At 43.1% G+C, this 27,816-nt stretch overlaps 2 protein-coding genes across 3 annotated transcripts in view; both read left to right on the plus strand.

Moving 5' to 3' along the window:
• The first annotated feature begins 842 nt into the window (after positions 1 to 842).
• On the plus strand, positions 843 to 27,373 carry LOC138292645 (3-mercaptopyruvate sulfurtransferase-like). 2 transcript variants are annotated; one of them, XM_069231356.1, is made up of 3 exons: positions 843 to 968; positions 4,764 to 5,420; positions 26,232 to 27,373. In XM_069231356.1, exons 2-3 carry the CDS (start codon positions 4,826 to 4,828, stop codon positions 26,531 to 26,533), a joined length of 897 nt encoding a protein of 298 aa, XP_069087457.1. In that variant the 5' UTR covers positions 843 to 968; positions 4,764 to 4,825; the 3' UTR covers positions 26,534 to 27,373. The 2 variants fall into 2 exon arrangements, with proteins under 2 accessions (XP_069087457.1, XP_069087458.1); XM_069231357.1 differs by lacking the exon at positions 843 to 968 and adding an exon at positions 1,491 to 1,581 and having other exon boundaries at positions 26,232 to 26,881.
• The window catches only part of KCTD17 (potassium channel tetramerization domain containing 17), a 36,067-nt gene continuing 35,131 nt past the window's right edge, over positions 26,881 to 27,816 (plus strand). The window contains exon 1 of the mRNA XM_069231359.1: positions 26,881 to 27,012. Coding sequence (XP_069087460.1) covers positions 26,884 to 27,012 — 129 coding nt within the window. The 5' untranslated portion in view covers positions 26,881 to 26,883. The remainder of the gene's footprint in view (positions 27,013 to 27,816) is intronic.

A 27,816-nucleotide genomic window follows, 5' to 3' on the forward strand; every position in this document is an offset into this window, starting at 1 on the left:
GAAGAAAAAAAAAAAAAAAAAAAAGCTCATGGGATATGTAGTTTAAAGTTTTATGTATTTTGATCAGCTGTTGTTTGTTCAGTAAAGTGAAGCATAATCCTGCCTGCCTCCTTAATAGAATCTAAAATTCTTGACGAGATAGCTAGAAAAAGTTTCATTCCGTTCATGTTTTAAAAAAACTCCCTTTAAATAAACACTTTTTAATGTAGTGATATCTGATGTAAAAGGTGAAACATGTTCATGTCAAAGAAGTTTTGAATTTTAAAGTCAGTTAATCATATTTTTACACGATGTCTGTTGTCTGATTGACATGCCAAATATTTTCACAGACTCGTCTTGTGCACGAGCTCTTCCAGCCATAGCCGACCCTTGGCTAGGTTCGGCTCTCCGTGTTTACCTTTTGGTTCTCCCTTCTGTAGGTTTGGCCGTCACTAAAACTCACGGCCTGAATTTAACCCGTTTCGAACTGCCATGTGCTGTGGCTGTTGCCTCAGACCACAGTCGCCCTACTCTGCCGTGTCCAGTTCTGAATTGAGGGTAGCAGTACTGAGTGACGACGACCTATCACGCACCTCGCGACTCAAATCGTTTTTCCCAGTGTACGAGTGATTGATTCACTTGTATGCCTACTGTCAGCAAAGTCCAGCCACCAGCAAACTGTGGCTCTCTACTGTCCTGGGACAGCTGTGAGAGTGTTTATACTTCGCGGAGGCACGTGCGAACTTGACAGCCAATGAGCGCTTCAGAATTCTAGACAGGTCACCAGGATTGGTTCATATTCTTCACCGTTCCAATCCTGGGTCGCCTTGCACGTTAGAGCCCCTGCCACTCCTGAACGACGCCCATAATATGTTTAGTCATGGGAGTGGCTGCCATACGACCCGGAAGCGGTTAAATTACGAGAAAAGGATTGCGGAAAAAGATCAATAAAGGGTAAAGGACGCTGGACTGCTTTTACGGACAGCCATGTAAGTAGCGAACAGATACTTTTACATCCTCCCTTTAGAGCATACCCCCTGTCCCATTCCACTGACCCCCAGGTCCCCATTAGAAATCCTGCAGAGAGGGCATTCCGCTCAGTACTACCCATTGATCTTGGTAGTTCCTTGAAAGTGTTGCATAGTTTACAAAGGCAGCCGGTGGCTGTTAACATTGAAAAAGACAATCCTTCTCTTAAAACTGGATTTCAATCGTTTTAGGCAGAACCTTTCATGCCATTTTTCCACTTTACCATGTTCCCGGTGGGCTGCAGACTACCGATTTCTCTCAGAGGAGGCTGGGCTGCCATCACCCAATCGTGTCCCACTCGGCCACTTTCCATATGCGGCTACCCAGCAGTGCTGGTCTGATGTGCTTTTCTGCTGTGTGTTACTAGCATAGGTGCCCACTTTCCCGAGTCAGGGGACTGCCGACTCCTTTCTGTAAAAAGCCGATTCTTTGGCGGACTTCAGCTGGAAGGGACTGGTTTTGTGCGACTCAAGTATGCATGGCCAGTAAGTAACCTGCGCCTTCAGCCTAGTGCGCAACATTGTTGCCACGTTCTCTCTGCCTGCCATAGCTATTTCTCCGTGCTCTTGACAGGTAAGGAAAAAACTATATTCGCATTCTGATATCCGATCCTGTAGAACCCCACTGGCAAGTCTTATACATGACAATATACCCAATTCAGAACTCAATCGAAGTCAATGGGCGAAATACAAACTTCAGTGTTTTTTTTTTTAACTCTCCCACTTTTCTCTTTACAAATGTTTATATGTATGCGCTAGCAAACCCCATTCGCTCTCCTGCCAAGGGGGGAGAAATTGTATTTTACCTCAAGGAGAGGACATGCCACTACAGTGCTACTTCGATAGTCGTCTACTTCACTAGAACATTTGTGTGGATCTAATAACACAGAGAAGGTCAAGTACCGTGTGCTGCAGAGAGAACATTAAACTAGCTAGTAAGTGATAACCTAAAACAGCAGGTTTCCTTCGCAACAGAGGAGTGTACTCGTGGGCTCTTTTGTTATTTCCCATATCCGGTACACCGGAGATGCACTCCGACAGCATGCACGGACATTTATTTGATGCTTTCATACTCGTGCGGGAGATATGTTGGTCTCTGTCACGCAGAAGACATGCAATTATGAAGTGCCAGTGTATTCTTTTACTCCACCTATGTGTTCACTTCCTGGAAGAACACCATGGGGGTTATTACAACTTTGGAGGAGGTGTTAATCCGTCCCAAAAGTGACGGATATACCACCAGCGCGTATTACGAGTTCCATAGGATATAATGGACTCGTAATACGGCTGGTGGTATATCCGTCACTTTACCGTCCTTTTCGGGACGGATTAACACGTCCTCCAAAGTTGTAATAACCCCCCATGTGTGTTGAAAGAAATAGTTGACTGTAATCGTTGCTTTTCATTTTCTTAAAAGTGTATTTTGAGAGAATGCAATATGCCGAAGCTTTTTGATTGCCTTTAAGTTCATAACCTTTGGGTTATTTGCGTGTGTGAATTTAAGGGTACGGTGGATAATTTTATGCCTATACTACTCACGTAAATTCAGTTGATTTCAGTATTTTTATGTTTCCTCGTATTAAAGTCTCCATAATGGTGTTTGAACTTCGTTTTACGTAACATTTTTAAAAGTAATTATATTGTTACTTGTAGTTACTGTTAAATATACTCGCATCACGTTGATACGATTTTGGTAACTGCAAGCACAACAACTACGTTCAGGAAATTGCTTGCCAACTTGAGATGCATTTTTTTTTAATGGGGACACGGGATTGAGGCCTTATTTATTTACAAAGCAAGGTGACTCATTGGGGCGCGCATCAACTGTAAATTTCCGGATTAAGTTCCTGCCGAAACACAACTCATCCTGTCAGCCCTACCAATAGTAGCGTTCAGTTTAATTCAGAAACTTTACAGAGCGCCCTGTTTTGCCTTTCAGTTACTTCAGTGCTGCAAGTATAACTGTGCGATTTAGCAGGGACGTTGAGTTTGAGACTGACTGACTGACAATCAGCAGTGATTTGCTCAAATCTAAATTCTTCACCGTAATTCCTAGATACGAGAGGTTAAATCGCGAGCGAGCACAGATCTGTTTTGGGGTCATTCCCGCTCAAAGGTGGTTGGACTCTCTCTGCTCGCAACCTTGGATTCAAGGTTTCAGGAGTATCACCTTTCAGTAAGCGTTAAAGATTAGGCCATTCGCTTTGGAGTCTGTGCTGCACCATTGGGTATGATTAATTACTATTTAAATCACCAGTGAATGAATGTAAAATCTGGTTAAATGACAGATGTCCGGTTTAGTTCCTCAAGGACAGGTTCCATGCTAGACTACCTGGATAACCAGACTGTGTACATGAGGTTCCATGCTAGATTACCTGGATAACCAGACTGTGTACATGAGGTAAGTGTATTATTATTGATAAAACATTACTTCCACTGGGGCTGTTACCATTATTAAATTAAAATTATCAGTATTCTAAAAATACATTGAGAAACGTATATTGTCTAAAACGCATATTCATAATATACAGGCTTTATAATATTGAGTTCCATTTGGAATATTTGTATGTAAATGTATCGTTGGTGGATATCATGAGAATCTAGCATGTATCCAGTCGTCTTAAAGCTACGTTGGACACACCTGGTTTAAACCTAATCCAGTGAGAAACTGAATTATCCAGTTTAGGGTCAAAGGTATCCGAGAGGTTATTGTTTACAACAGCAAACCCAGCACCAGCTCATTATTATCAGAGAGGTCACACAGTTTATCTTTTTGTAGAGGCAGGCATTGTAAATCTCGAGTGGTCAACATGAAAATCGCCCCGTGGACACAGGAAAATGAACCTGAGGCATCCTACAATTATATGGTTGTTTTAGGGCAAAGGTTGTGCAGCAGATAAAATAATCTGTAGAGCCAAGTGTAAATTTTTGTTGCCGAATGAGCTTTATTTAACAGAAAAAGGCCGTAGACTTTTATTTAACTAGGTGTTTAAAAACAAGTTACACAATCTTAATTGTTTTCCTAGGTAGATATTGTGCTAGGATCATCAGATGGTTCACATTTTTACTGATTTGTCTTTCCAACCAAGTCATATGTTTCGTGTTTTTTTTGTGTCCTTTCTGAATATTTGAGGGACGTTTTAAAATGACAGATTTATAATTGTGTGTTAGTAGGCCAAAATCGCTATAAATGGAAGAGTTTTCTAAGTGCAACACTTGTAGTTTACACACGTACACGTGATTACTTACTATTTTACATTCCTGTTGGGAGCAGTCACAATCTGCTTTATAAAAGTCCCCCATTACACGGCCCTTTTGATAACAAGCATTTTGAGCTTTTTGTGTTCAGGCCTTTGGGGTATCAGCAGCATATGCCTAGTAGATACCGTATTCCCAATCTCTGTGCTTGTTTAACTCTCACTATTCCATCCAAGAGTGATATATACTACTTCAGCACACTAAATAACATAGCTGCACTTCTGTGCAAAACCTGGAACATAACGAAGCTGTACAGGTGGTGGGGTCTTTCCTGTATCCTTTGCCCAGTCAGTGATTGAGGCAGTGAGTGCTATATCCTTGTGCCGGTCCTCAAATTCAAACAGCATTATGTATGACAGACTAAGTATCACTTTGTCAGCACCCTGGAACTTTAACTACCTCTAGAAGAAGCAGACAATATATTACTTTGTCAAATCCCTGAACCCATCTTCTTGATGTTGGTCTCCTAACTGTCTTTCATTTGTCTTTCACCTTCAGAAACGGATGTGACCTTGCACCCTGGTACCCCATCCCTTTGGCATCTGATCTTTGACACCACTATGGCCAACCAGGTACTGCTTCGCACCCTTGTGTCTGCTAAATGGCTGTCTGATGCTGTACGCTCAACCCAGCTGGGCAGCCCCCTCCGTATCCTTGACGCTTCTTGGTACCTACCCAAGACCAAACGTGATGCTCGCAAAGAGTTTAAACAGCGTCATATCCCGGGTGCCCTGTTCTTTGATATAGATGCCTGTGCAGAACGGGCCACCCCCTATGACCACATGCTACCCACAGAGGAAGACTTTGCAGAGTACGTGGGCAACTTGGGCATCAGCAACAACTGCCACGTGGTGGTTTATGACGGCAGCGATCTGGGCTCTTTCTCTGCCCCTCGTGTCTGGTGGATGTTCCGCATCTTTGGGCATCGAGATGTGTCACTTCTGAATGGTGGGCTGAAGAACTGGCTACTGGAGGGGTTCCCTGTTACTTCGGGGATGCGTAGGCCCACACCAACTGAGTTCACGGCCAAGCTGGACCATTCGCAAGTGAAGACTCATGAGGAGATGGTGGATAACATGGAGACACATGCCTTTCAGGTTGTTGATGCACGTTCTGAGGGGCGTTTCAGAGGCCTGGAACCTGAGCCGCGGGAAGGTGAGAAGCAGTCTGATGTCACTGGGTATTACATTTGTAGGTAATGATAAATGAGAAGAATATTTTAATGGTGATAGCAATTGGAAGCGCTGTTGATATTTTAACTAGTGGAAGTATTCCTGATGGATCTTTTGTTTGCAGCAATTACTGCATAGATTCTACCAACGGGAACAATAGGAGGGAAGTACGTCTGATAGATCAATAATGTTAGCAACATTTGGAGGCACCGCTGCACCTCTTGCTGTGATGGTATAGCAGAATGCATATATCTTTGATGGTGGCAGTGGAAAAAACGGTGTGCAGTAGGAAACTGTAGATCTGTTTTCGGTTGGTAAAGCCTTAATGGTGGGGGACCCTGCCAATGGCACCCTAAGGGTGCCAGGATTTTTTATAGCTCTGCTGAAATGTTTGGTACTGGTTCCCTCGGTCATTACTAGATGCACGAGTGAGGTGCGATTATAGGTGCAAACAGTAGACAGTGCAGCTTATAGTCAATGTCCTAAAGGTAGCAAATTAGGAGGAACAGTTGAGATAATTGAATGGGCAGTACTTAATCAGGCACTGCTAAAGTTGCAATAGTGGAAAACTCAGAGAGAGGAGGAAAAGTAATGCTAAGAGAACTCTTGGTAATAGTATTATGTGCTAATGACTGCTTGCTTTGTTGGTTGTCGTGAAGCAGGACGAGGCAGCACTGCATCAAGATCCTTCACAAGGGTCGAGTGTGGCTCCTGACGTTTTTATTGGTAAAGGGTACTAGACGGAGGTGTGGGGGGTCTCATTTGCCTGTCTGGTCTCTAAGTTGTGGAACTTCTTTCCCATCCATCTCAGAACAAACACAAATGTGCTCAGTTTCAGGAAACAATTGGAAACTTGCCTCTTTCCATAAACAGTGCATGTCCTCACTTGGTCTGTCAGCACCGGGAAGTTCTTAGTTGGTTGCTGTGCGCTCTACAAGAACTTTTTAATAATCATTTTTTTTTTTTAAAAAGGCTTAGAGCTGTTTAAGGGCGTCAGTATTCTGAATTATTACTAGTAATATTGGCGTCTGTACAGGTTAACAACTACGATGGACACTTAGAAACCGGAGTAAGAAGCACTGGTGGAGTTCGCATTACGTGAAGTACTGAAGGATATTCTATTGAAAGGTGGCGATGATGGTTGCTCGTTCAAGGTCGCAGGAGTAGGTGCTACTGTTCTCATTCTTACTCGCTGCCCGTTCAGTACCCCTCTTTAAAGGTGTCAAAAGTATGATGTAATAGAGAGCTTTCCGCTTGTGGTGTACACCAGTTGGTGGCATGCCAGATCCTGAGATGTCCAAGATTCGTTTTCGAGGATCGGAGCCATGCATGATTTTTAGGATGGCAGCTGGCTGTAAGCGATGCATACTTCAGTTTCTTGCGTATAAAAGTACCCCTTGGTTTAGCCTGAAAGTTTGGCATGGTTTCGACCATTTGGATTAACATCGGACAGCTCTACAAGATGAAGTACTGCAGATAGGTACATCCGGGAGCCTGGACTAGTAGAGGTCGCTCTAGTGATAGTAACAGCGCTTATAAGAGTGCTGCTGAGGGGTTTCTAATGAGTAACTGACATTTGATCAGTCGGCAGTACTCTAATGTGACAGCAGTCGTGGTCACTTTTGGGCAGTTTTTAAGAACCTCCTTTTTAGTGGCAGTACTGACAGATCTTAGTTACCACGTCCAGGAGGTTTTGCTGCAAAATCCTTTGTGATGTTAGCAGCATTGGCAGGGGCGCATTCTGAGTTTCACATAGAGGGCAGCATTAAGAGACAAGCATTGGTAAAGGCAATAGGTCTCGCGTACAATAGCTAGGATGGCTGAAAGTGTTAAAAAAAAATATGAAAGCCAGCAGTAGTCAATTAATAGAACGTTTTGTTATGAATTGCTCCCTTGAGGGGTTGTGGCAAGCACATGGATGACAGGAGGAGCAAACAGTTAAACAGAGCGTCTGGGTGAGGAAAACGATGGGAGAGAAGCACATGACAGATAGCTGAAAAACACACACACACTCATAGAGTGCATAAATTAAAATGAAGTGTCTAAAAATGTTCAGTGGAAAGACACAAGTAAATGCATCCTTGCATCAGGGCTGGATGAAACGCAAGAAAAGTAAGGAAGCCTGCTGAAGCTGAGCAATAAGAAGCATGCACATGAAATTAAATAAAGCCAACCATGGTAAGCAATGAGTAGCCTCTAAGTCCTCATAAGTTGCAGGGGTGTGGAATTTAACAATATATCTAGTTGTTCATGGAACAGGTTGCTTTATAAATCTACTTGGCCTGTAAAAAAAAATCTACTTGTCCCTTTGGTGCCATGTAGTGAGGCGACTAATTATGACAGCAATCTCATTATGTAAGAGCTCTGATGGTCTCCTCTCTGATTATGGCAGGTCTAATACTATAGGAGGGCATGAATACTAGCAATTTCAAGCCCTTCTATAGCAATTTCCTTATTTTGCCACCTCTCTGCAGATCTACATACTTGGGCTGGAGGAAGCAGTAAGCAAACGTTCCAGGGCTGAAATGCATTTCAGTCTGTGGAAACCTACGGCTTTCCATGTTTTAAGGATTTTCACCAACTCTTTTCTAATCTTTGCCCATACTGAGAGAGGCTGGTAATTTACACCTGACAAGGGCAGATGTAGAGGTTCTTCCAGGGTTGGGGAAAAAAGTGGCTGGAGGAAAAGTGAACTTGTTAACGCACAATAGGTTTTCGCATGAGCAAACCTACACATGCGTATTTGCTTATGCTAAAATACAGTTCACAAATATTTTCCAGGAGTACTATTTCCTGGTCTACTTCTGTAATTCTTGTGAATTCATGAAAGCCTCTAATGCAAAAACCTACACCATGGGTGCACTTTTGTGACTTCCCTTAAGAATTGGGCCCCTAATCAGGTCTGGCGTAAACCAAGACATTTTGTTTTTATTAAAATTATATTTCTCCCTCTATCCATTTATTGTCTGGCTTTACTGTGAGGGATGACATTCTTCTCTTCAACAAGGAGCATATTGGAGCTCAAAGTAGATTTGTTCAGTGCCAGGTGTGCTTTTTGAGGCCAAATTAATATTATTATTATTTTATTCATTTTCACTTTTTGTCAATGTTTGTTGCAATGGCGAAGGCCTGGCAGCTCCCACAACAATAAAGTGTCACAAAAGCCATGTCAAAACCAGACAAGCATTGATAAAACCAAAAGACTGACCACCAATGTCAGATCCGTTGGCTTTGCCAGTGCTTGTTTATTTTCATGTTTCCCATAACCTTTTTGAAAATGGTTACACCGATTGTTTTTGCATCTACACGTTTTACTAAACTATTCATCAAAGAAATAGTACCTAAAATGTCACTTTAATTTAGAAAAAGCTTTTTTCATACTTGCATTTGTGAACATTTTATTTTGAAGGCAGAGAAGATCAATCTTGCTTTCAAGTTTCTGCAAACATTTGCATCTAATTAGAGAGCATTCTGGGAGTGTTGTACGTATCCTCATATTGTTAAACTTTTCAAATGTGTGCACATTTACTCGAACCAATCACTGTCAGTAGTGCAATGTGACCTTGCTACGATTATTTAGAAAGCTCACCCTAATAAGAAAGGCATTGCATTAATGAACCATAACTACAAGTTAAAAAAGCATTAACATATGGGCACAAATATTATCTCAACTGCAGATAGTTTTCTTCAGTGTAAATTGGTAGCCAAAGAGTTTGTGCTGCAGGGAGTTGGGCATACTTGTCCCCAGGACAAAATAAACACAAAAACTTGTGGTCCTTGATCCCAAACAATATGCCTGGGGCATTGGGCTAAAGGAATTCCACACCCCTGAGATGGCAGGAGGTCTCACGAGAGAGTGAATAATGCAATAAAAACCTTAGTGGTAGCCATGTTATCTAAGCAGCAAACTGTACATATTCAGATGACTCGAAAGACTAGACTGCAGGAAAAATGGTTGTTGCTAGAATCCCTGGACTTCAAATTAAATTTTACTCTTCTTAAATATCTCATTCATTGTCCTGCGCCATTCATAAGGTGTCTTCTGCATCATTCCATTCAACTTCACCATCCCCACTACTTGCTTAGTAAGCAAACAAAAACTAAAAGCCTCTTCTACTCCATCAGAAAGCTCTTTGTGGCCACACTGAAGGGAAAGCTAGGTATGTACCTCACACCTCACCCAATGATATTCTAATCCGCTGTCGCAGAGAGGATATCCAAAGTAGTCATGATCTGCTCTACTCTTAAAATAAGTTAAAACTGGTCTCTCAATAACTCATGGTTCACTAGCCATCTAAAAAAAAACTTCAAGTCAAGTTGTCATAACTGAAACTTTCTGTTGCAAACAAACTGCAGACTGCCTACTAGCTTTTCTGAAAGCATGCACAAAATCCCACCAAGCCACTTAAACAAAAAAGAGCTACTTCTGGAAAAACGTAGTCGGCAGCTGTTAACAAGGTTTCAAGCTAATAGACAAGTTCATCAACCCCCTTACCTCAATCCAAGATAAGTGCAAGTCCTTTCCCACGTTACCCATAGAAAAAGAAAAAAAAAAGTGTAACATCAAGGCGTGTGTGTGTGTGTGTGTGTGTGTGTGTGTGTGTGTGTGCCCCGCCCCCCAAAAAAGCCCTCAGTTTAGAACAGGACCAACCAGTTAAGCTCCATTCCTCTGACAAAACACAAGATGCTCCTCCACCTTAAAATATTTAACCATAAAATGTAGGTGACCACTGCCCTGCAGCCATTGCCCCTGCCTACGCAGAATCTCTAACCTATGAATTGATCAGATATATAAATTGCCTCACACACTGAACGTTTGTTTACACTATAAAGCATTTCTATAGGAGGCTTCCTTCTGCCACAGCCTAAAAAATACCCTAGACACCACAGATCCCAGTACTCCCTTTGGCAGCCCTTGGCATTGAGCTCAAAGACACTTAGAAAAAAGAATTTAGTGGACAGCAAAAATCACAGTGAGTCAAAGGACATTTGAAAACTCCAACCTCAATTCAGGCCCAAACAGAACTAAAACCATTTTGTGTTGCTGAATATCTTTGAAATCTCAGATGAGGTCACTTAGAGTGGTGGTACTACTTGACCTATTAGCTGCTTTGGACACAGCAGATAACAGCACCCATCTCTGTAGCTCAAAGTGACAGCCAAAGCATCAAGCAATGTTGTCAAAGTGTTAGTTGGGACAACTCTTGTTTCCTTCACACATAGTCATGTCGGAGTCCCTCAAAGATCACCATTCTTCAGCATGTATGTGAATTCACCAGAAGACTTGCTCAATTCTAACCACGTCTACTTCCACTCCTAATCAGATGGTGCATGCCTAATCAATTTGAAACAATATGCAGTTGCATCTCCAGCACTGAAGAATGGATGGTGTACTCGAATTGAATGGATCTAAAACCAAAGTAGACGCACCTCAACTCCTGAGAAACCTTGACACCTCGTGCCACATGCCCACCTTTTTGGAGAATACTTACCAATGTAAACAAAGATGGGAATCCTGGGGGTAATGAGATTTGCTGACCTCGGCGTTAACTGGAATATGGGAAACAACATTTCACCAAATCAAACTCTTAAAAAAAAATAAAAAAAACCCTCTCAAATTCATCTCCATCCAAAGTCACCCATTTAGGGTAGAGATCCTTGTACACAGCATACCAAATCAGAAGGATTCAAAAGGTACAAAACTCGCCAGGTAGACAGCTCTTTAGGGTCAAAACCTTAGCTGATCTCTTCAACTTGTGAGGCAACAAAAGGTCCGAGAGTGATTTGTATGCTGAGGACACACCTTTAATCAAGAACAAAGATACAGGGGGGTTAGGCCTTTAAACAACGGCTATTGGAGGACAATCGCACTAATTAAAACTCATTTAGCTAGTAATGATTTTAAAAGTTTGACTTTTTTTTGCTGCTTTATTTTTTACCCTAGTTTAAAAAAAAAAAAAAAAACAGCATAAATTCAAGCTCTTAAGGCTGAGGGAAATTAACCAGTACAAGCACACATTAAGCTGACACTGGCCTTCAGTAAATGATAGAATAACATTCAGGATTCTCTGGCTCCCGTACAAATGCATAGAAGGTCATGCAGGAAAGTGCCACTCCAGTGTCTCCCCCCCCCCCCCCCCCCCCCAAACATTCAGCAGAAGACTGCTTTTGGTCGCCAGCTCAATTAGGCGTAAACAGTGGCAACTGTTAATTCTCTTGCAGACCCCTCCCTCTGGAACAAGTTTCCCTGACAGATTTGACACGTCCAGTTTACTTATGCATTTCAGGTGGTGATTCAAGACCATCTACTCTAGCCACTGTACTACACAGTAGGAGGCATCTGCAGTCTCTGTTTCTGGGTTTTCTTCAGAACCAAAAATAAATGTAATTGTGCACGGTGTGCTATGCAAGGAAAGGAAAGTAAATTCTGGGTAGCCAATCCTACTGGAGAAGATTTAAATTTGTATAAATCTGATTATTGTTATTTGGTCTAGTATGATCTATTTTTATACTAGATGACCTCCAAATACACTGAAGCGGTGGTGTTTTAAGCAATTTATTTTTTAGATACTGGTTTAGCTATATATACATACTATGTTGAGTTGTGGTAAATGGTAATATAAAATGAAGTTAGTGTTGAAAGCGGCTGCAGTGGTAGATGGTGATGATAGAATGTCAGTACAGTTGATATTGGGCACACCTCACAGAACAGTTCTCTCTTGGGTGACATCACGACCTACCTATTTGAAAAGTTTTTTGCTCGTCCTGTAGCTGGGCACTGAGTAAGAATATGGACAATCACACTGTGGTTTGTGTGCATCTGCCCATTCTTTGTTATGTTCTTATGCACCTGTTCCTGGATTCTGTACATGCTGTGCCTCAAAGGCCTCAAGAGCACGTTTCTCTAACGAGACACAGGTGGCAGCACTTGGAAGAGACCTGCAAGAGAATAGTAATGCCAGGGGCACCACTGAGGAGTAGTTAGGGCGGCATTAGGAGACACTGATACCTTAATGAAAGTGGCATTAGGAGGCACTGCAGAGATGCACACCATAAGCATGTGCTGGCGAGACTGGAAAGATGTCATGAGAGACGGACGAAATGCTATAGGTGGCAGTGCTGAGAAGTAGATATCTTATTGGTTGAGCTCCTATGAGACTGATATGTGCTGCTGAGATGTAACACCTTGAATGGCCTGTTGACATATGTACATCATAAAGGGAACCTAGTTGGTCGTTTTGGGGAGGGTTTGTGTGTGATTTCATTGAATGAAACAAAGGTTAAAGTGTTGTTATAGATGGGTGAAAATGTTGGCTGCAAAATTCCATTTTAAACTTAAAAAAAAAACACTGAAATTCACCAGTTATATTTAACTGAACTAACTATAACTCAGACCACGCCATGTACTGTGCTGTCATGAATTATGTAATTTCAGATGTCGTACCGAAGTTATCAATGATGCCATAGAACATGTCCTGAGTGTTGTAATAAGCAGTACAAGGCAAGGGCACGATTTATAGTTATGTCAGTTAACTATAACAGGTCAACTTTAGTGTTTTTTTATTTTATTTTTATTTTTTATTTAAAATTGTATTTTTTAAACAAATATCTTTACATAACTATAGCATCACTCCAACCTTTTGGTTTTTTTAAAAGTGAATTTCTGAGTTTTTGTAACATAAATTAACAATATAAGGGGATGCCATTTTAAGTACGGCAGACCTCCTGGCTTTGTCAAAGAGTCAGCACACCAAAATATAAAAGGCAGGCCTGTTGGCTTTATCACAGGATCAGTCAGCATATCACCATCCACAAAGCAAACCTCTTGGCATTGTCAAAAAGGCTTCACAATAATGTATAAATAACCATAATATGATATATTCTTTATTATTCAATGTAGCACTGTTTGCACTTACAATTTTGCTAATAGTTAAACAGTGTGCCATGTAAATGTTACCATTCTAAATCAGACTTGTCTCCAAGACTACATTATTTATATTTCATAGATGCACAGATGTACAGAGAGTCAATGTATGATGTATCATACATGACAACAGACTCAAATCAGGCGGCTGGCTCCCAATATTTGTAGGCCAAAAACAGGTTTATTTTAGCTGTCTCCTGCCTAAACTTCCCTCTGCCTCAATAGAAGTGAGTGGGGAAAATACATTCTCCCGATTTTGTTTTCAAAATCTCCCACTTTAGAGGCTTAAAAGGTTGGCATGTATGCTGCATATCTTTGTGGACCCTATACAACTTTCTTTTCTAAAATGATCAAGCTGTTTGTAGAGTAATTTGAGGAACAGTAGTTTGGACGATATCATCAGTGATGTCATTGATGACATCTCAAATGACTTGTCATGAGTGGTGCAGTATGCGCGGTCATTAGCAGTTCCTGGCGGGGGCGCAAGTTATAGTTAGTTCACTGACGGTTACAGTTATCTCTAGTACCTATAACTAGTGCCGTAATGTAACTAATCCATGCCCCCCTCCATGCACAGACTTGTCATCAGTTCTGTCATTTCAAGTGTTGCTGTCATGCTATCAATGATGTCCTAGATCATGGGATAAGAAGTGTAATATGTAGCGTAATTAGCTGTGCATGGGAAGGAAGCAAGTTATAGTTAATTTAGGGCACGAGTTGTAGTTACTAGAGAACTATAACTGTGGAATTCCATTGTGTTTTTTTGAGTTTAAAACCTAACATTGTCACTGAAATATTCACCTAACTATAATGTCACTCTAACCTTTTTTCAGTGAACTTATAGTTTTTTTCAAAATACGTTTTATTACCAAACGTAAAGCCAACCTCCCCCTATGCACGGCCTTTGGGGTGGGCTGAAGGGAATGGTTTGTTCACATACCATGCATTAACTTCTAGCAGGCAACCAACCCATGCTGTGCTTAGCTGAAGGCCAGGCCCTGTGCCCAAATACCCCACCCCCGTGAGCTCCTCCAACCCATGCACGTGGCCTTTGGCTGTGAGAATGTATGGGATTGGGTTCAAGACCAATATTGCCAAAATTACAAATGAGATCAACCAGTGATTCTGGGAGTGTGCTACAGGCTCTGTGAAAAGGAGTGATTAAAAAAATCTGAATTGATGGTCAGATTCTTATGTACTTGTCTGTAAGCTTTTGAATTATGCAAAAGAAACTAGATATTTCAGAGTGAAGCACTTTTGATGGATGTAATTGTCTTTCTAATTATATTCACTTAAAGAATGAGTGCATTGGAGGGGTAGGTCACTTGCAGAGAGTTAGATGCTGAACATGACTGAACAATAGACCCTTTGGTCAGCCTCTGCAGTTCAGAGCTGAAGGCTGAGCAAGTAGGGTGTTAGGTGTCATGAAGGACTGGGAGCAGGCAGGGTCTAGCCGCAGGTGAAGCCCCACAGCTAACCCCCGGCCCGCATATCCAAAGATTATGCCCAGTGGGGCCTGGCCACATGCAGAGGGTTGAGCGAAGGGTTTGGCCATGTTTCACTCCGCTGTCCGTATGTTTTACTGAAATGGATAATGAAAGTATTTGATAACTTCATAAAAATGTGTCCTCATTTAAACTTTCTAGAAACACAAAAAACATAATATCTATGACATTGAATCATCTCTAATTTTTTTTTTTTTTTTTTTTACTGCAGTATTCTCTGTAGAAATTTCTTTCAGTTCTACAGCTTTTATTCCATCAAATGGCATTCATGTGTGCCATTCTTTTGTCATCAATACAGAATGTTAGCCCTCTAGTAGTTCATTAGAACACTATCGTGAAGCTGCATTAGGAAACTAGGGAATCAACTGACTGGCTGCTGGTACTGCAGTTGGAAGTACATGTTTTACTCAGAATATCACACTTTATCACATGGGAAAGGAAGATCGCATGACCTTGTAGAAAATGTGCTCTTGTAGCTTCTGGAACACCTTCCATAACCTCTAAGAGAAAATTACAGTTTTCCCTCAAACATGGTTCATTAAATCCCAGCAGTGGGTCAGTATTTATCACAAAGTAGAATCACCTGAACTTGCAAAAATTCTTAACATGAGTTAAACACCACCACCAAATGGTTTATATTGTGACTAAAGACTGTTATCCCCTTTTTATATATTTTCCCTTTGTGATCCTTAAAAACCTGATATTCACTATATTAATTTCAATGAGGATCATGTCCTCAAGTCTTGTAATGGCTGCCACAATATATTGTCCATGTTGTGTCAGTGAAGTCAAGGGGGGGGGTTCCCTTTGAGACCCTACGCTCCATCTGCATATGAACCTGGGGATCAGAGTGTGCTCGCCCTGCCACCTTAGTTTCTTTTAATTAATTTTTAAGACACAGGAACCATGCTCTTGAGCCCCATAATAGCTGCCACAACCTATTGTACATGTTGTGGCCAACCATTCGAGAGTAACTGTTCCCCTTGAAATTGGCCAACCAAGGAATATCTGAATGCCAGTAATTCAGCTATAGTTAACTTTTTAACCCCTTCAGAGCCGATTTGTTCTTTGAACGCTAATTTCAATGGCTGAACAGAACATCACAAAAAGCACACTTTCCTCTTAAAGGTAAAACTTTTTGCCAAATTTCATGTCATTCCATTCAGCCATTTTATTCTGCTCTGGGGCATAATTAACATGGGCAATCACACTTTTGGGACCCCTCCCGCATTCTTTTCCTTGGCCCCTTTCTAATGGGTCAGTATAATATCATCCACAAAAGAGCCTAGTTTGATGAACCTTTTTTTTTTTTTTTTCTCTCTTGTGGAAAGTTTCATGCATGTTTGTCTAAGAGCACCAGGGTTATTAGTGAAACTTCTGTGTAAACTCTGCGATATATATATATATACACATATATATATATATATATACACATACATATATATATATATATATATATATATATATATATATATATATATACATACATATATATATGTGTATGTGTATATATATTTATATTTATATTTTAGATAGACCTGTTTAAATTACATGTGGGCGGTGCTCCAAATAAGAATCAACAAAATTCCTACAATCCAGCATGTGCCCCAATAAAAAAACGCTGCCCCTCTTATGTGGCAGTACCTAGTGCCCGCAATAGGAACAGCTCAAACCAGGGTCTATGACTGTTCTTTTGGGAGGATTCCCATTGACCTTCGTTTGAACTGTTCCTGTCATGCCGCATTAGGGCCAGCCACACAAGTGGGGCTGCGTTTTTATCAGGACAAGTGGAGGAACGCTGGGTGGTTGGAATTGTGTGGATTCCTTCTGATTCTGGAAGAGTACATCACAGAAATGCGAGGAAAATGTGCACATTTAGGCACATTTTGAGGTGTGCTGGGTATTGTGGGTAAGAAACCTTTGTGGGATCCCCAAGAGGTACACCACCTTGGACTCCCATGGGTGTCTAGTTTTCACAATGCTTGGGTTTAGTAGGTTTGCCTGGTGGCTGCTGAGCCCAGGCCCAAAAACTGCAGCTACCCCTTTTGTTGATGAAGGCAGATACTACTGCACACTAAAACAAGGGTTCCCCAACTAAGAAATATTTTGGAAGTGGGACAGGGAGAATAAATTAACAAATAACCCACCTTCAATAATTGGTTCCAATAAATCAGAATCCCTAAATTTGATAACATTTCGTCAAGCCAAGGTCCTTAGCACACGTTCATATCCGGATACTGTAAATCTTCTTTCTTTTTTTAAATTTTTTTTTACAATTATAATTACCTTTATTTTGATACTGTGTGTGTGTGTGTGTGTGTGTGTGTATGTATATGTGTGTATATATATATATATATATATATATATATATATATATATAATAGATAGATATATAATCACACAAATAGTTCTTATTTGGCCGTTTCCAGGTTGCATAGAAGAAAAAAAACTATAATGCACAAATCTCATTCATACTTATTAAAAACAGTAGGAGCAACACCAATGGCACATTTTCTGAAACCTGCAGACCCCACCTCCCCTCCCCCCCCCCAAAAAAAATAGAAAAACCAAGCACAATTCCAAAGCAGGGAGACCTAAATAGTACACATTTGTATTCAACAATACAGATTAAGTAAGAATCCCCAACATCCAAATAATACATGATTATGGGAATTTATATAGTCCTGATTACATATGAATTCATAACATGATCAATAGTTGTTCTCTGATAAGCTAAAATATCCAAGAGTCATAGATCAAATGTTCTTATATATAAGAGAGGAGTCCAATCAAAAGTCTTTATTCTTGGTAACTGTGTCATCCAATCAAAAAGTATTTATCCTTAGTAGTGGTGCCAACACGCGTTCACCCACCATCCTCGGCACATGGCAAATATAAAAATAAGGTCCCCCATGAGAGGCTATAGTCCTCATAAACACAGTAACTGAAATATAGAATATTTCCATTATGGCCAATGGCTTGACAAGGGGGGGAAAAAAAGAGGGAAAAGAAAAAGAGAAGATGTTGTGTTTTTTTTGTCCATGGTAGCTCTATTCTCAAATGTGATCCACTGCGTTATTGAAAAAACTTCCACCTTGTTCAATTTCTAAAGGTGTATCTACATGCACCGAGACATGCATTGTCTATTGACTAGTGCATTCCCTCATGCAGGCGCTTATATTGCTTATTGCTGCATGCAGCCAAATTGCTTTCTCTTATGTATATAACCGGCAACCCAGTTCTGTGAGTTTAAAACTAAACAAAAGTGCCAAGAGCAAGCTTAAGTGCCATATCTCAATCAACTGATGATAAAAATGCCTAAAATACGGATTTCTTACTAATATACATAGGGGTCATAGAGCTCAAGGCTCTAAAAAGATCCACTTATTCCTCCACTCTCTCCGTCGTGGCGAGGTCGATCCTTACTGAGTTACAAACACAGAGGACAAGAAAAAGGTTAAAAACGAACACAATGTTGAATTAAAGTTTTTTTTTTTTTTTTTTTTTTTTTTTTTTTTTTTTTTTTTAAACCAAATACCATTTAAAAGAACTGTTTTTTAGCCAAAACACTGAAATGCCTTTTAAGTAATCGCATCACTACTTTACTTGCGTCTCTTCGGTGAACTTATTTGTCGTATCATATGGCCTGTCTTATACATCGTCTCACGATTGAGAAGGAGAAAAAAAGCAAGAATATATTGCGCCTAACGCGGGACTTCTAGAGCGCCTAACCTCGAGCACGACATCCAGAAATAGCTATACTCCGGGCAGAGCATTTCACTCTTCCAGCCCGGACCCTGCAAGAGCCAACTACTAGATATGCAAAACACGGCTGCCATGTTGGAATAGTAATTCGAGCAGAAGGGTAGATAAACGTGGCCACCATGTTGGAATGAATACTCGAACAAGAGAGTAGCTCATAAACGCTACAATTTGAATAATAAGTATCAATTATTCCAAGGTCTTTAATGAAAGAACTGAACGGACTTTCTTATAAAGACAAATATCTTCACAGGAGATGTATTAAATCTCCAGCTGCTGTCATTATTTTCTTCAGAATAAGGTCATACCTATAGTAAAGTATTGGTCATCCCTTTAGGGTTGCTTTCTTTGACAGCAGCTGGGGATTTAATATGTCTCCGGTGGGGCAGGAAATATCTGTCCTTATGAGGAGAAAGTCTGTTCGGTTCTTTCAGTTAAGAACTTTGGAATAAATGGTATCGACTATTTAAATTGTAGCGCTCTTCATCTACCCTTCTGTTCAAGTATTCATTTCCAACAAGGCGGCTGCGTTTTCCTGTCTACCCTCCTGTTCAAATAATTTTTCTCTTTGACAGCTTTTCAGAGATACATTCCGAACAATGGAGCACCGGTAAGTCCATTGGTTGTCTCTAATCAAGTCTAAATCCTCCTGGCAGTCCTGATGGGCCCTACTAACTCCTGGCTGGTGCTCCTCCTGTGAGCAAGTATGCAACCTGGCTATCATGCGCTGCAGCGTCTATGCTTACAGTAAATGTGTCAGGGCCGGGAACTCCGATGGTTCCACCAAGGTCTCTCCAAATAAGTCTCACATCATGTGGCGTGCTCTATAGTAATGGAACTGAGCTAGGACAGTAGGGGAATTGGTTTGTCCACTCACCTGACCCCCAACTACGGAGAAGCCCATCAGTGGAAAAAATTGCCCATGTGGTGCAAACCCAGCTCTTGAAGTGCGTTCACTGCTGCCTTTCCTTACTGTGGGGGAACCACGTGCACCACTCCTGTGGGATCTGTGGTGAATATAGTAGAGACCCAACCTGTACTTCTGCCACTTTCTTCCATGAACATTGCGTGGTAACTGCAGTATGATATTGGTGCATCAGCCTCTGAAACAGCTTTCAGGAAAAAGTGAGTGGCAGAGCTGCACCAGGCAAAGATGGAGTGAATCCCCGGGCCCATGTATCCAGTAATGGGTGAGCATGCATTGTGCTCCTCTATAGTAAGCTTCCAGGTGTGGAGCATTCAGGCCCCCTGCAGCATAGGGGAGAGTAAGTGTGTTCCAGCTCACTTGTGCCTGCTTACCAGCCCAAGCCAAGCACACTGTCAGTCCGCAAGGTCTGAAATACCATACTCGTCAAAAGAATCAGGATATTAGCAAATAAGAACAGGTAGTGGGGCAGCACTACCCTCTTCATGATACTGATACGGTCACAGAGAGATAGGGATATGCTCATCCAGCGCTCGACTACTTCTGTGAGACGCTGCACCACCCTACCATAATTGTCAATAAGAACTACACCCCTGGGTCTGTATGGACTTGTTCGCCCAGATACTGCACTGAGTCAGATGTCCACTGCAGTGGATACTGCAGCTGTACTCTTGTTGTTGCGGGGGTGAGAGGAAATATAAGGGATTGTCCCAATTATTTTGCAGCCCAGAGTGCCCATCAAATAGCATGACCTCCCTGATTACTAGGGAAAGGTTACACTCTGGATTTCGCCTATAAAGTAGTGTATCATCTGCGATGTAGACACTAAGAGGTTATAGTGTGGGAAGCGTGTACCACGATGTGTGTGTGTGTGTGTGTGTGTGTGATATTTTCATAGCACATAAGACAATGACTCTTCCACTAGAGCATATAACAGTGGGGACAAGGGGCAACCCTGCTGAGTGCCCCACGTGATGACTATAGGATCGGAGACCATCCTGTTGATGTGGACGTGGCCAGTCTGCTCAGTGTAGAGCATCCAAACCAGTTGTAGAAGCACATCACCCATTCCCTTACTTGTTGCAACACAGAAAACATAAATTCTCATTCGACCGAGTCAAATTTTTTTTTTAGCGAGAAAGACCGCAGTGGCACACACATTAGGATCAATGTGGGAAATCACTCCGAAGAGGGTCCGAAGATTATGGATCGGACAGGTATAAATCCCGCCTGCTCTGGCCCCACTACCTTTTGGGTAGACTTTTGCAAAGATTTTAGTGTCGGTATTCAGTAATGATAATGGAGAGTAGGATGAGCAACAGTCTGTTGACTTGCCTGGCTTTAGTACAGTCACCAATAATGCCTCACGCATTGTAGGGGGCATGTGTCCTTCTTGTACCATCTCCTCAAATCAGGTGACCAGATGCAGGACAAATTTATCCTGCTGGGCCTTATAAAAAGCCACCATCAGGCCATCTGTACCCAGCGCTTTACCACCTGGTATATCTTTCAGTGCCACTGCCACTATCGCAGAGGGACGGAGCAGGGCCACAAGTGGCTCCCTATGTGCCACAATAAGCCACTTCTTAATGATATGAGTTAAGTAATCTGCTATGGCCTGGTCATCATATGGGAGGTGCGAGGCGTACAGTTCCTTGTAATAGCAGCAAACCCGGCCCATCACCTGACCCGCCGCACAAAGAGGTGCACCTCGTTTGTCATTGGCAGACAGTACTGCATTGTCTTCATGTTACAGCCGAACAAGTGTTGCCAGTTTGCTCGCCTTCTCCATACAACCTTGCTGTCCTGTATGTTCTCACATACATAACCTCGCTCAATGCCGCTTCATTACACTCCTCCAATCGGGCCTTGATATTCTTCCCCCCATAGACTCTTCTCACCCATCTCTCTATGCGATTGTTCTAGTTCCGCAATTTCCACCTGCATCTGCGACAGATGGCAATGAACTGAGCAGAGAACTCCTGTATGCTTGGATATGGTTACCCCCAGATATAGACCTTCACGGCTTCCTAGATAGTGACGAAATTCTTGACAGACCCCACGTTGGTAGTGAAATAATTGGCAGCTGCATGAGCATGTTCCTCGTGAATTACAGCGTCTAGAAAGGAGTACTGTGGAAACCACCAGCAGAATTTGAGGGGGGGGGGTTGCATGTTGTTCAATTCTAGATCAGCAGCACAGGGGAGTGATCTGAATATGTACGTGGGAAGTGGTCGCACCTCCAGACGTGAGGCACTAGGCTCCATGCCAAAAGCCAGAAAACTATGCATGTGTGAATGTTGTGTACCATGGAGTAATGAGTATAAACCGTGCCTGTGGGGAATCTATGCTTCCATAAGGCTTCCAGCCCGCATTGTTGAGCCATATCGTTACGAGGATGGGCCGCAGCTCAGGGCTAAGGTGGTGACCCTAGTAGCGATCCCTATCTGTGCATAAAATGGGATTGAAATCTCTGCCCCCCACATCTGGGGCAAATCCCCACATTGAGTGATTTTTAGCATGCAAAGCGTGATAAAACTATGGATCGTCCTAATTAGAGCCAGAAACCCCACTAACAAATCTGAAAAGTGATCATTGTGACAGCGCACTATAATAAAGTAACCGCTGGGGTCTGCAGAGACTTCCTGTATCCTAATACCAGAGTCGCGCCTGACCCAGATTAAAACACCGTGTGCATGCACTGTGAAGCCTGCCGTGAAACATGCACCCCTCATGCGCCTCTGTGTGATCAGCCCACTCCTAGGGACGAGGTGTGTTTCCTGAAGTATGGTAACATCAATGCTATGTCGCTGTAGATACGACAGCACCTTGCATACCTTCCTGCAGTCATTCACCTCCCTGACATTCAATTTAATACATTTCAACAGCAGTGGGCGCTGGGTATCTATGCCCACATCAGTCACACTGTCAGCCATCATCCTACCACACAAACTGCACATTCCAAGCATATTGTGGTTCACTCAGTGCGGTCAGCACTCTCCAATGCATGATGAATTGTTGTATACCCACCCTCTATCCACTCTGTACTCCCTTGCAAACTACACAGTGAAACATTGCCCATCCTCGACCCACTCCAGACCCCCAAAAAACAGATCCCCAACAGAAACGGTGTGGTGCACACATGAGGACAGATACTGCCTCCCCAAGCATCCCTGAAACACAAGTGTGCAGAGGGCCGCATAGTGAGTATAGCGTGTACTGAAACAGGTATAACCAGACTCGAGTTTGAAAGTGCATGCCACCTCCACCCATTCACCCGCACATGATTCGTCATACAGCCCAGTTTCTGAACAGTGTCAACATTGCAGTAGGATCTGAATCCCAGCCATAGTGACAATCATTCAGACTGACACAGGGGAGACCAGCATATCCAAGCAACTGCCAGGCTCCAAGCCCATCACCACAAACCGACTAAACATCACGCACATCCTCCCTCTCTCCCACCTCCCCCGAACCAAAACACGTAATGAACCAACATTATGGAGTAGAGACACTGCAGCAGAGAATGAGACCACACAAAGTGAGACAGTAAGGATACTAGTCCTGCTCCTCCAAGTCCTGTACGTTCTCCACTCCCCCTTCTTCAGATCTCAGTGAACGCTGTTGACCCCCCAGCGGCTGCATGCTGCTTGATGAACTGCTACAAAAGTTTGGGTTGCTGAAAATCTTGGCCTTCCGGTAGACAGACATTCAGACGAGCAGGGTAGAGCATAGCATATTCCAAGTGGAGTTCTCGTGGCTTGCACCTAGCCAGAGTAAGCTACCTCCGTTGCTCCTGGACCTGCTGTGTGACTTCCGGCAAAATAGAAAGTTCAGTGCCCTTGTGGCGAAGTACCTGTAGCTCATGGGACTGGCGAAGCGCCGCAGCTCAGTCTCTATTGTTCAACAGTCTGGTGATATTTGGGTGAGGCCTTGCACCCCCGGCACCTGTTGAGGCACAAGAGAGTGGGTGGCACACTCCACCACAAAGATGTCCAGTAAAAACTCTCTGGCCCCAATAGACCAATAAGTAGTTGTTCCACGTACCTCTCCATGCACCCGATGTTCGTAGATTCAGCAAGGCCTACGATGTGGAGATTGTTTTGAAGTGATCGTACTTCCAAATCCTCTGCCTTGGCCTGTAAGGAGAAGGAGGGCACCTTCTACATCTGCTTCTGGGACGCCGATGCAGTGACTTGTCCATCCTCTGCCTCAGACACATGCCTTTTGACCATGTCCAGGCGTTCCGCGTGCTTGTTCAAGCACCCCAATGTCCTGTCCAACCAGAAGGTGAGAGCATCTATCTTGCTTCCAATTTTAGTGAGGCTGTGTTGCATGGCAATCAATATTTGATACAGCTCACCGCTCCCCTCCAACCCTCTGAGTGTCTGAACCGGCCTTGTGCGTCACTGCACCCTCCTCACGAGGTTTGGTGGTCTTCCGTAGTTCAGATTGTAGCTTAGGCTGTGTCTAGTCTGATTTGCCCATTGTGGTCAGGTGTTCCTTAGGCTACACCTAGAATCCGCATTTGCTGTCGCTGTAAAGTACTAGTCTGGGGAGAGAGTGTCTCTAGGTGCCACACACCATGTTCTGTGCCCAAGAAGATTCACAGCAAAGTTTTTGCAGTACCTTGAATGACCCAACACAGATACATCACACTGTCATTCAGTGCCCAGGGCTTTGTGTTTCTATTAATTCAGTGCAAGTAGGCCAGAATGATCTTAGGAGCACCAGTGAGCTGTGATGTTCAAAGCAATGGGATGCTTAAGCTCCCCACTCTTCCAAGGTGATCAAGCTCTGCATGAAAATTTCTCAAGGAGCCAGCAGCTTCCAACACCGCGGCTGCGCTGCAGTGGTTCACGCCAAGTGAGCCAAATGTGCTGGTGAGGCTCCAATGACAGGAGCATTAAGTCGCTGGGGGTGGGGGGGTTGAGGCGATCCGCATCGCCGTGGCGAATCAGCAGATATACCACTATGCTCGGCAGAGCACTTAGGCTCGCACTGGTACAGAGGTAATGCAGCAGTCAAACACTCACCCCCTTTACACTGGCTGCCGTGAGTCCAGCACATTACAAAACTCACATCAACAAATGGCGTGATTCGAGGGCCTTTCTCCGTCATGCCCAAAGGACTGACACCGCATTCCGGTGGTGGTGAGGGGAGGTTTCCAGCAGCAAGCCATTACATATGTACTTCGCCTGCCACATGCCAGTCCATATATGCCGCCAGCTGAAGGCCAGCCACTCAATCCACCGGCCAGATGCCATTTTAGACACAGCAGTCACACTGGTTTGAAGCTGGTGGAATGTCTAGGGTGGTGTTTCGGTGGTGAGGTGTGTGTGTGTGTGTGCGTGTGTGTGTTTGTGTGTGTAGTGACTTGCTGCTGGTCAAAACACATACACCTTGTATTCTTCCAGAAGTGCTTGCTTTTTGTAAACAGACCTTTAAATTTTGTTCTTATCTTGTCACGTTGCTGTGCATTCAAAGACCGAGGTCAAATGTCAGGTTGTCCTCCAAGGAAGCTTGGTGTTTACTTTTCTTTCTCTGACTTCAAAGTGAGAGGATTTATGTGACAATCTTGTAGGGGTTGTGAATGGGAACGATTTGTTTTTTCTAGCACATAACAAAATGTAGATGTCTAAGTCAACTGTGCAGATATATATTAGAATTAGGAAAGCACATGTGAAGCCCAATTTTTTTGTAATTCTGAAGTGTGGTGGAAACAAATATTTTAACATGACAAATCAATGCACTAGGTGATGGCAGTTCCACACATTGTGCACTGTATAGTTTATCAGTAAAACTGTATGTCTGTGCAAATGTAATGGTCATTTTAATTGAAAATGTGTTGTCTGTAATGGCAGTGTGCTACCACACCGTGTGTACTCAAAACTACACCACTGCACTCTACTCCACTCTATGCCCCACCACTTTATTCCAATCTACGCACTCCACGCTAGAACACGCCTATTCACTCCACGACTTGCCTCTCTACTCTACGACACACCTCTCCACTCTATGCGATGCCACTCAGTCATGCACCTTCACGCTACTCCCCTTAACTCTATACCCCTCTACTTCACTGTACACCATGCACTCTATGCCTCTCTACTCCACTGCATGCAACTCACTCTACTCTACTCCATTCCACTGTGTGCAACTCACTCTTCCCCCCCCCCTATGCAGCTCACTCTACTCCATTCCACTTCACTCTACTGTACGCAATTCACTCTACTCCACTGTGTACAACACACTCTAGACCACTGTATGCAACTCACTACTCTAGGCCGCTCTACTCCACTGTACGCAACTTACTCTACACCACTACTCCATTGTACGTAATGCACTCTACACCGCTCTACTCCACTGAACGGAATTCTCTCTCCTCTATATGCAACTCACTCTACTCTCCGCTACTCTGCTTCACTGTACGCAATTCTCTCATCTCCTCTCTACGCCCCTCCACTCTATGCCACTCTCCGCCACTAACTTTTTTTCCATGCTGACCAGTAACCGTGCTGGTGTACAACATGGCTAAAACACATTGGCAAGCCAATAGCTCTTGCAATCTCAAGATCTGTTGGCTTTGCCAATGCTTGTTCTTTGTATCTTTCTCTCCTTTACACTCCTCATTCATGTGCTCGTTACCATATTTTAATCACTCTCCTTCTCTTGCAGGTATCGAGCCGGGGCACATGCCTGGTGGTGTGGTGAACATACCTTTCTACAGTTTCTTGACAGAGTCTGGCCATATGAAGGCACCCGAACAGCTGCGCCAGATGTTTGAGGAGAAGCGAATCGACCTCTCTCGGCCCCTGGTGGCATCTTGTGGCTCTGGTGTCACTGCTTGCCATGTGACCCTTGCTTCATTCCTGTGCGGGAAAGAGGACACTGCTATCTATGATGGCTCCTGGGTGGAGTGGTACATGCGGGCGCGTCCAGAGGATGTGGTGTCTGAAGGCCGGGGGAAAACTGTGTGAAGTTTGCAGTCCCTTCTTCCTAAATGTTAGCAAATGGGAGCATGTCAACCCTTTTCAAGACCTCTCCCAACTTTGTGTCAGTGAATGTTTTGATCCAACTCCTTCTGAGCGAGAACGTCCGTGAATAGTGAGCTGAAGTGGCCACCACTGTGTCAGCAAGTGAGCTTCTCCAGCTCGATTGTGAGGGGACTCCTCCAGCTTCGTGCTGTAGAGCCGACCATCCACCTCGGTGCTGAGGAATGTGTTTACTCACTTTGGACCCAATAAAGGGAGTAATACATCTCGGGCTCAATGTGTGGCATACCACCTAGTCAGTGCTAAGAAGCAGGCTCGCTCAGCTTTGCCCGAGAATGGGACTTGCTCACCTCTGCATCAGTGAGTGTATGTATGTGACTCCACCCAAGCAAATGAAGTCATTCATCTCTGCCAGCGAGGGTATACATCCAGCTCTGCCGCTAAAAGTACTCCTTCGACTATGGGTGCGTAATTCCCTGAGCTCATCCCTTTGAGGAACTCTTCCATCTCTGGGCTAGCGAGCCAACTCTACAACCTCTGCAGCTTATTTACACTTGCATGCACTGAGTTGGATATTGGTTCTCTCAGTCAATATCTTTGCCCTATCAGCAACAAGTATATACCAATGTGAAGCCCATAAGGGGACTTATGCCAGTCTGTGGTAATCAAAGGCACTCTTCTAGCAAAACGGACACAGTGGCACACTGAGTTTGCACAGCGAGTATAAAATTGAGATTTAAAATACTGTAATCAAGCTTATTTTTTTATTTTTTTTTAATTTGAAAAATAAGACTGCAAATAAATATGGCTAGTTTTTTCTGGGAATGTGCTTAATCAGTTACTTTGAAGTCCAGTATGCTGCACACTGCGTGATGGTTCCTAGATGTGATATTGGTGATGCACAAGTGCAGAAGGTGTAGTGGGGAAACACTTCGATAATGTTCAGGTCCGGAGAGTGTGAGCCTGTCTGTGGGTAGTTTCAGTAACGCACAGCTATAGAAGGTGTTGCGGAGGTTGGAGGTAAATGGAGTGATGCACAGGTAGGGAAGATGTGGTGGAGCGGAATTTTAGTAGTACAGTGGTCTGGCAGTGAGTTGGGGGTAACTCAATTGACGGATTCATATGGACTGTGTAAGAAAGCCCAGAGTAATTTTAGTAGCGCAAAAATTTGGAAGGTGTGAGTGTATCTTGATCGTTTTATTGATGGAGTTTGAGTCTATGTGGGATAACTTCAGTGATGGGTAGAGCAGCTGCGAGGGTTCCAAAAT

The sequence above is a fragment of the Pleurodeles waltl genome, chromosome 4_2, assembly GCF_031143425.1.
Source record: "Pleurodeles waltl isolate 20211129_DDA chromosome 4_2, aPleWal1.hap1.20221129, whole genome shotgun sequence".
Taxonomy (NCBI): Eukaryota; Metazoa; Chordata; class Amphibia; order Caudata; family Salamandridae; genus Pleurodeles; species Pleurodeles waltl.

Coding starts and splice junctions, on each gene's coding strand:
- LOC138292645 (XM_069231356.1), top strand. CDS start 4,826: ATGGCCAACCAGGTACTGCTTCGCACCCTTGTGTCTGCTAAATGGCTG. Junction 5,421..26,231: donor GGAACCTGAGCCGCGGGAAG/GTGAGAAGCAGT, acceptor CTTCTCTTGCAG/GTATCGAGCCGGGGCACATG.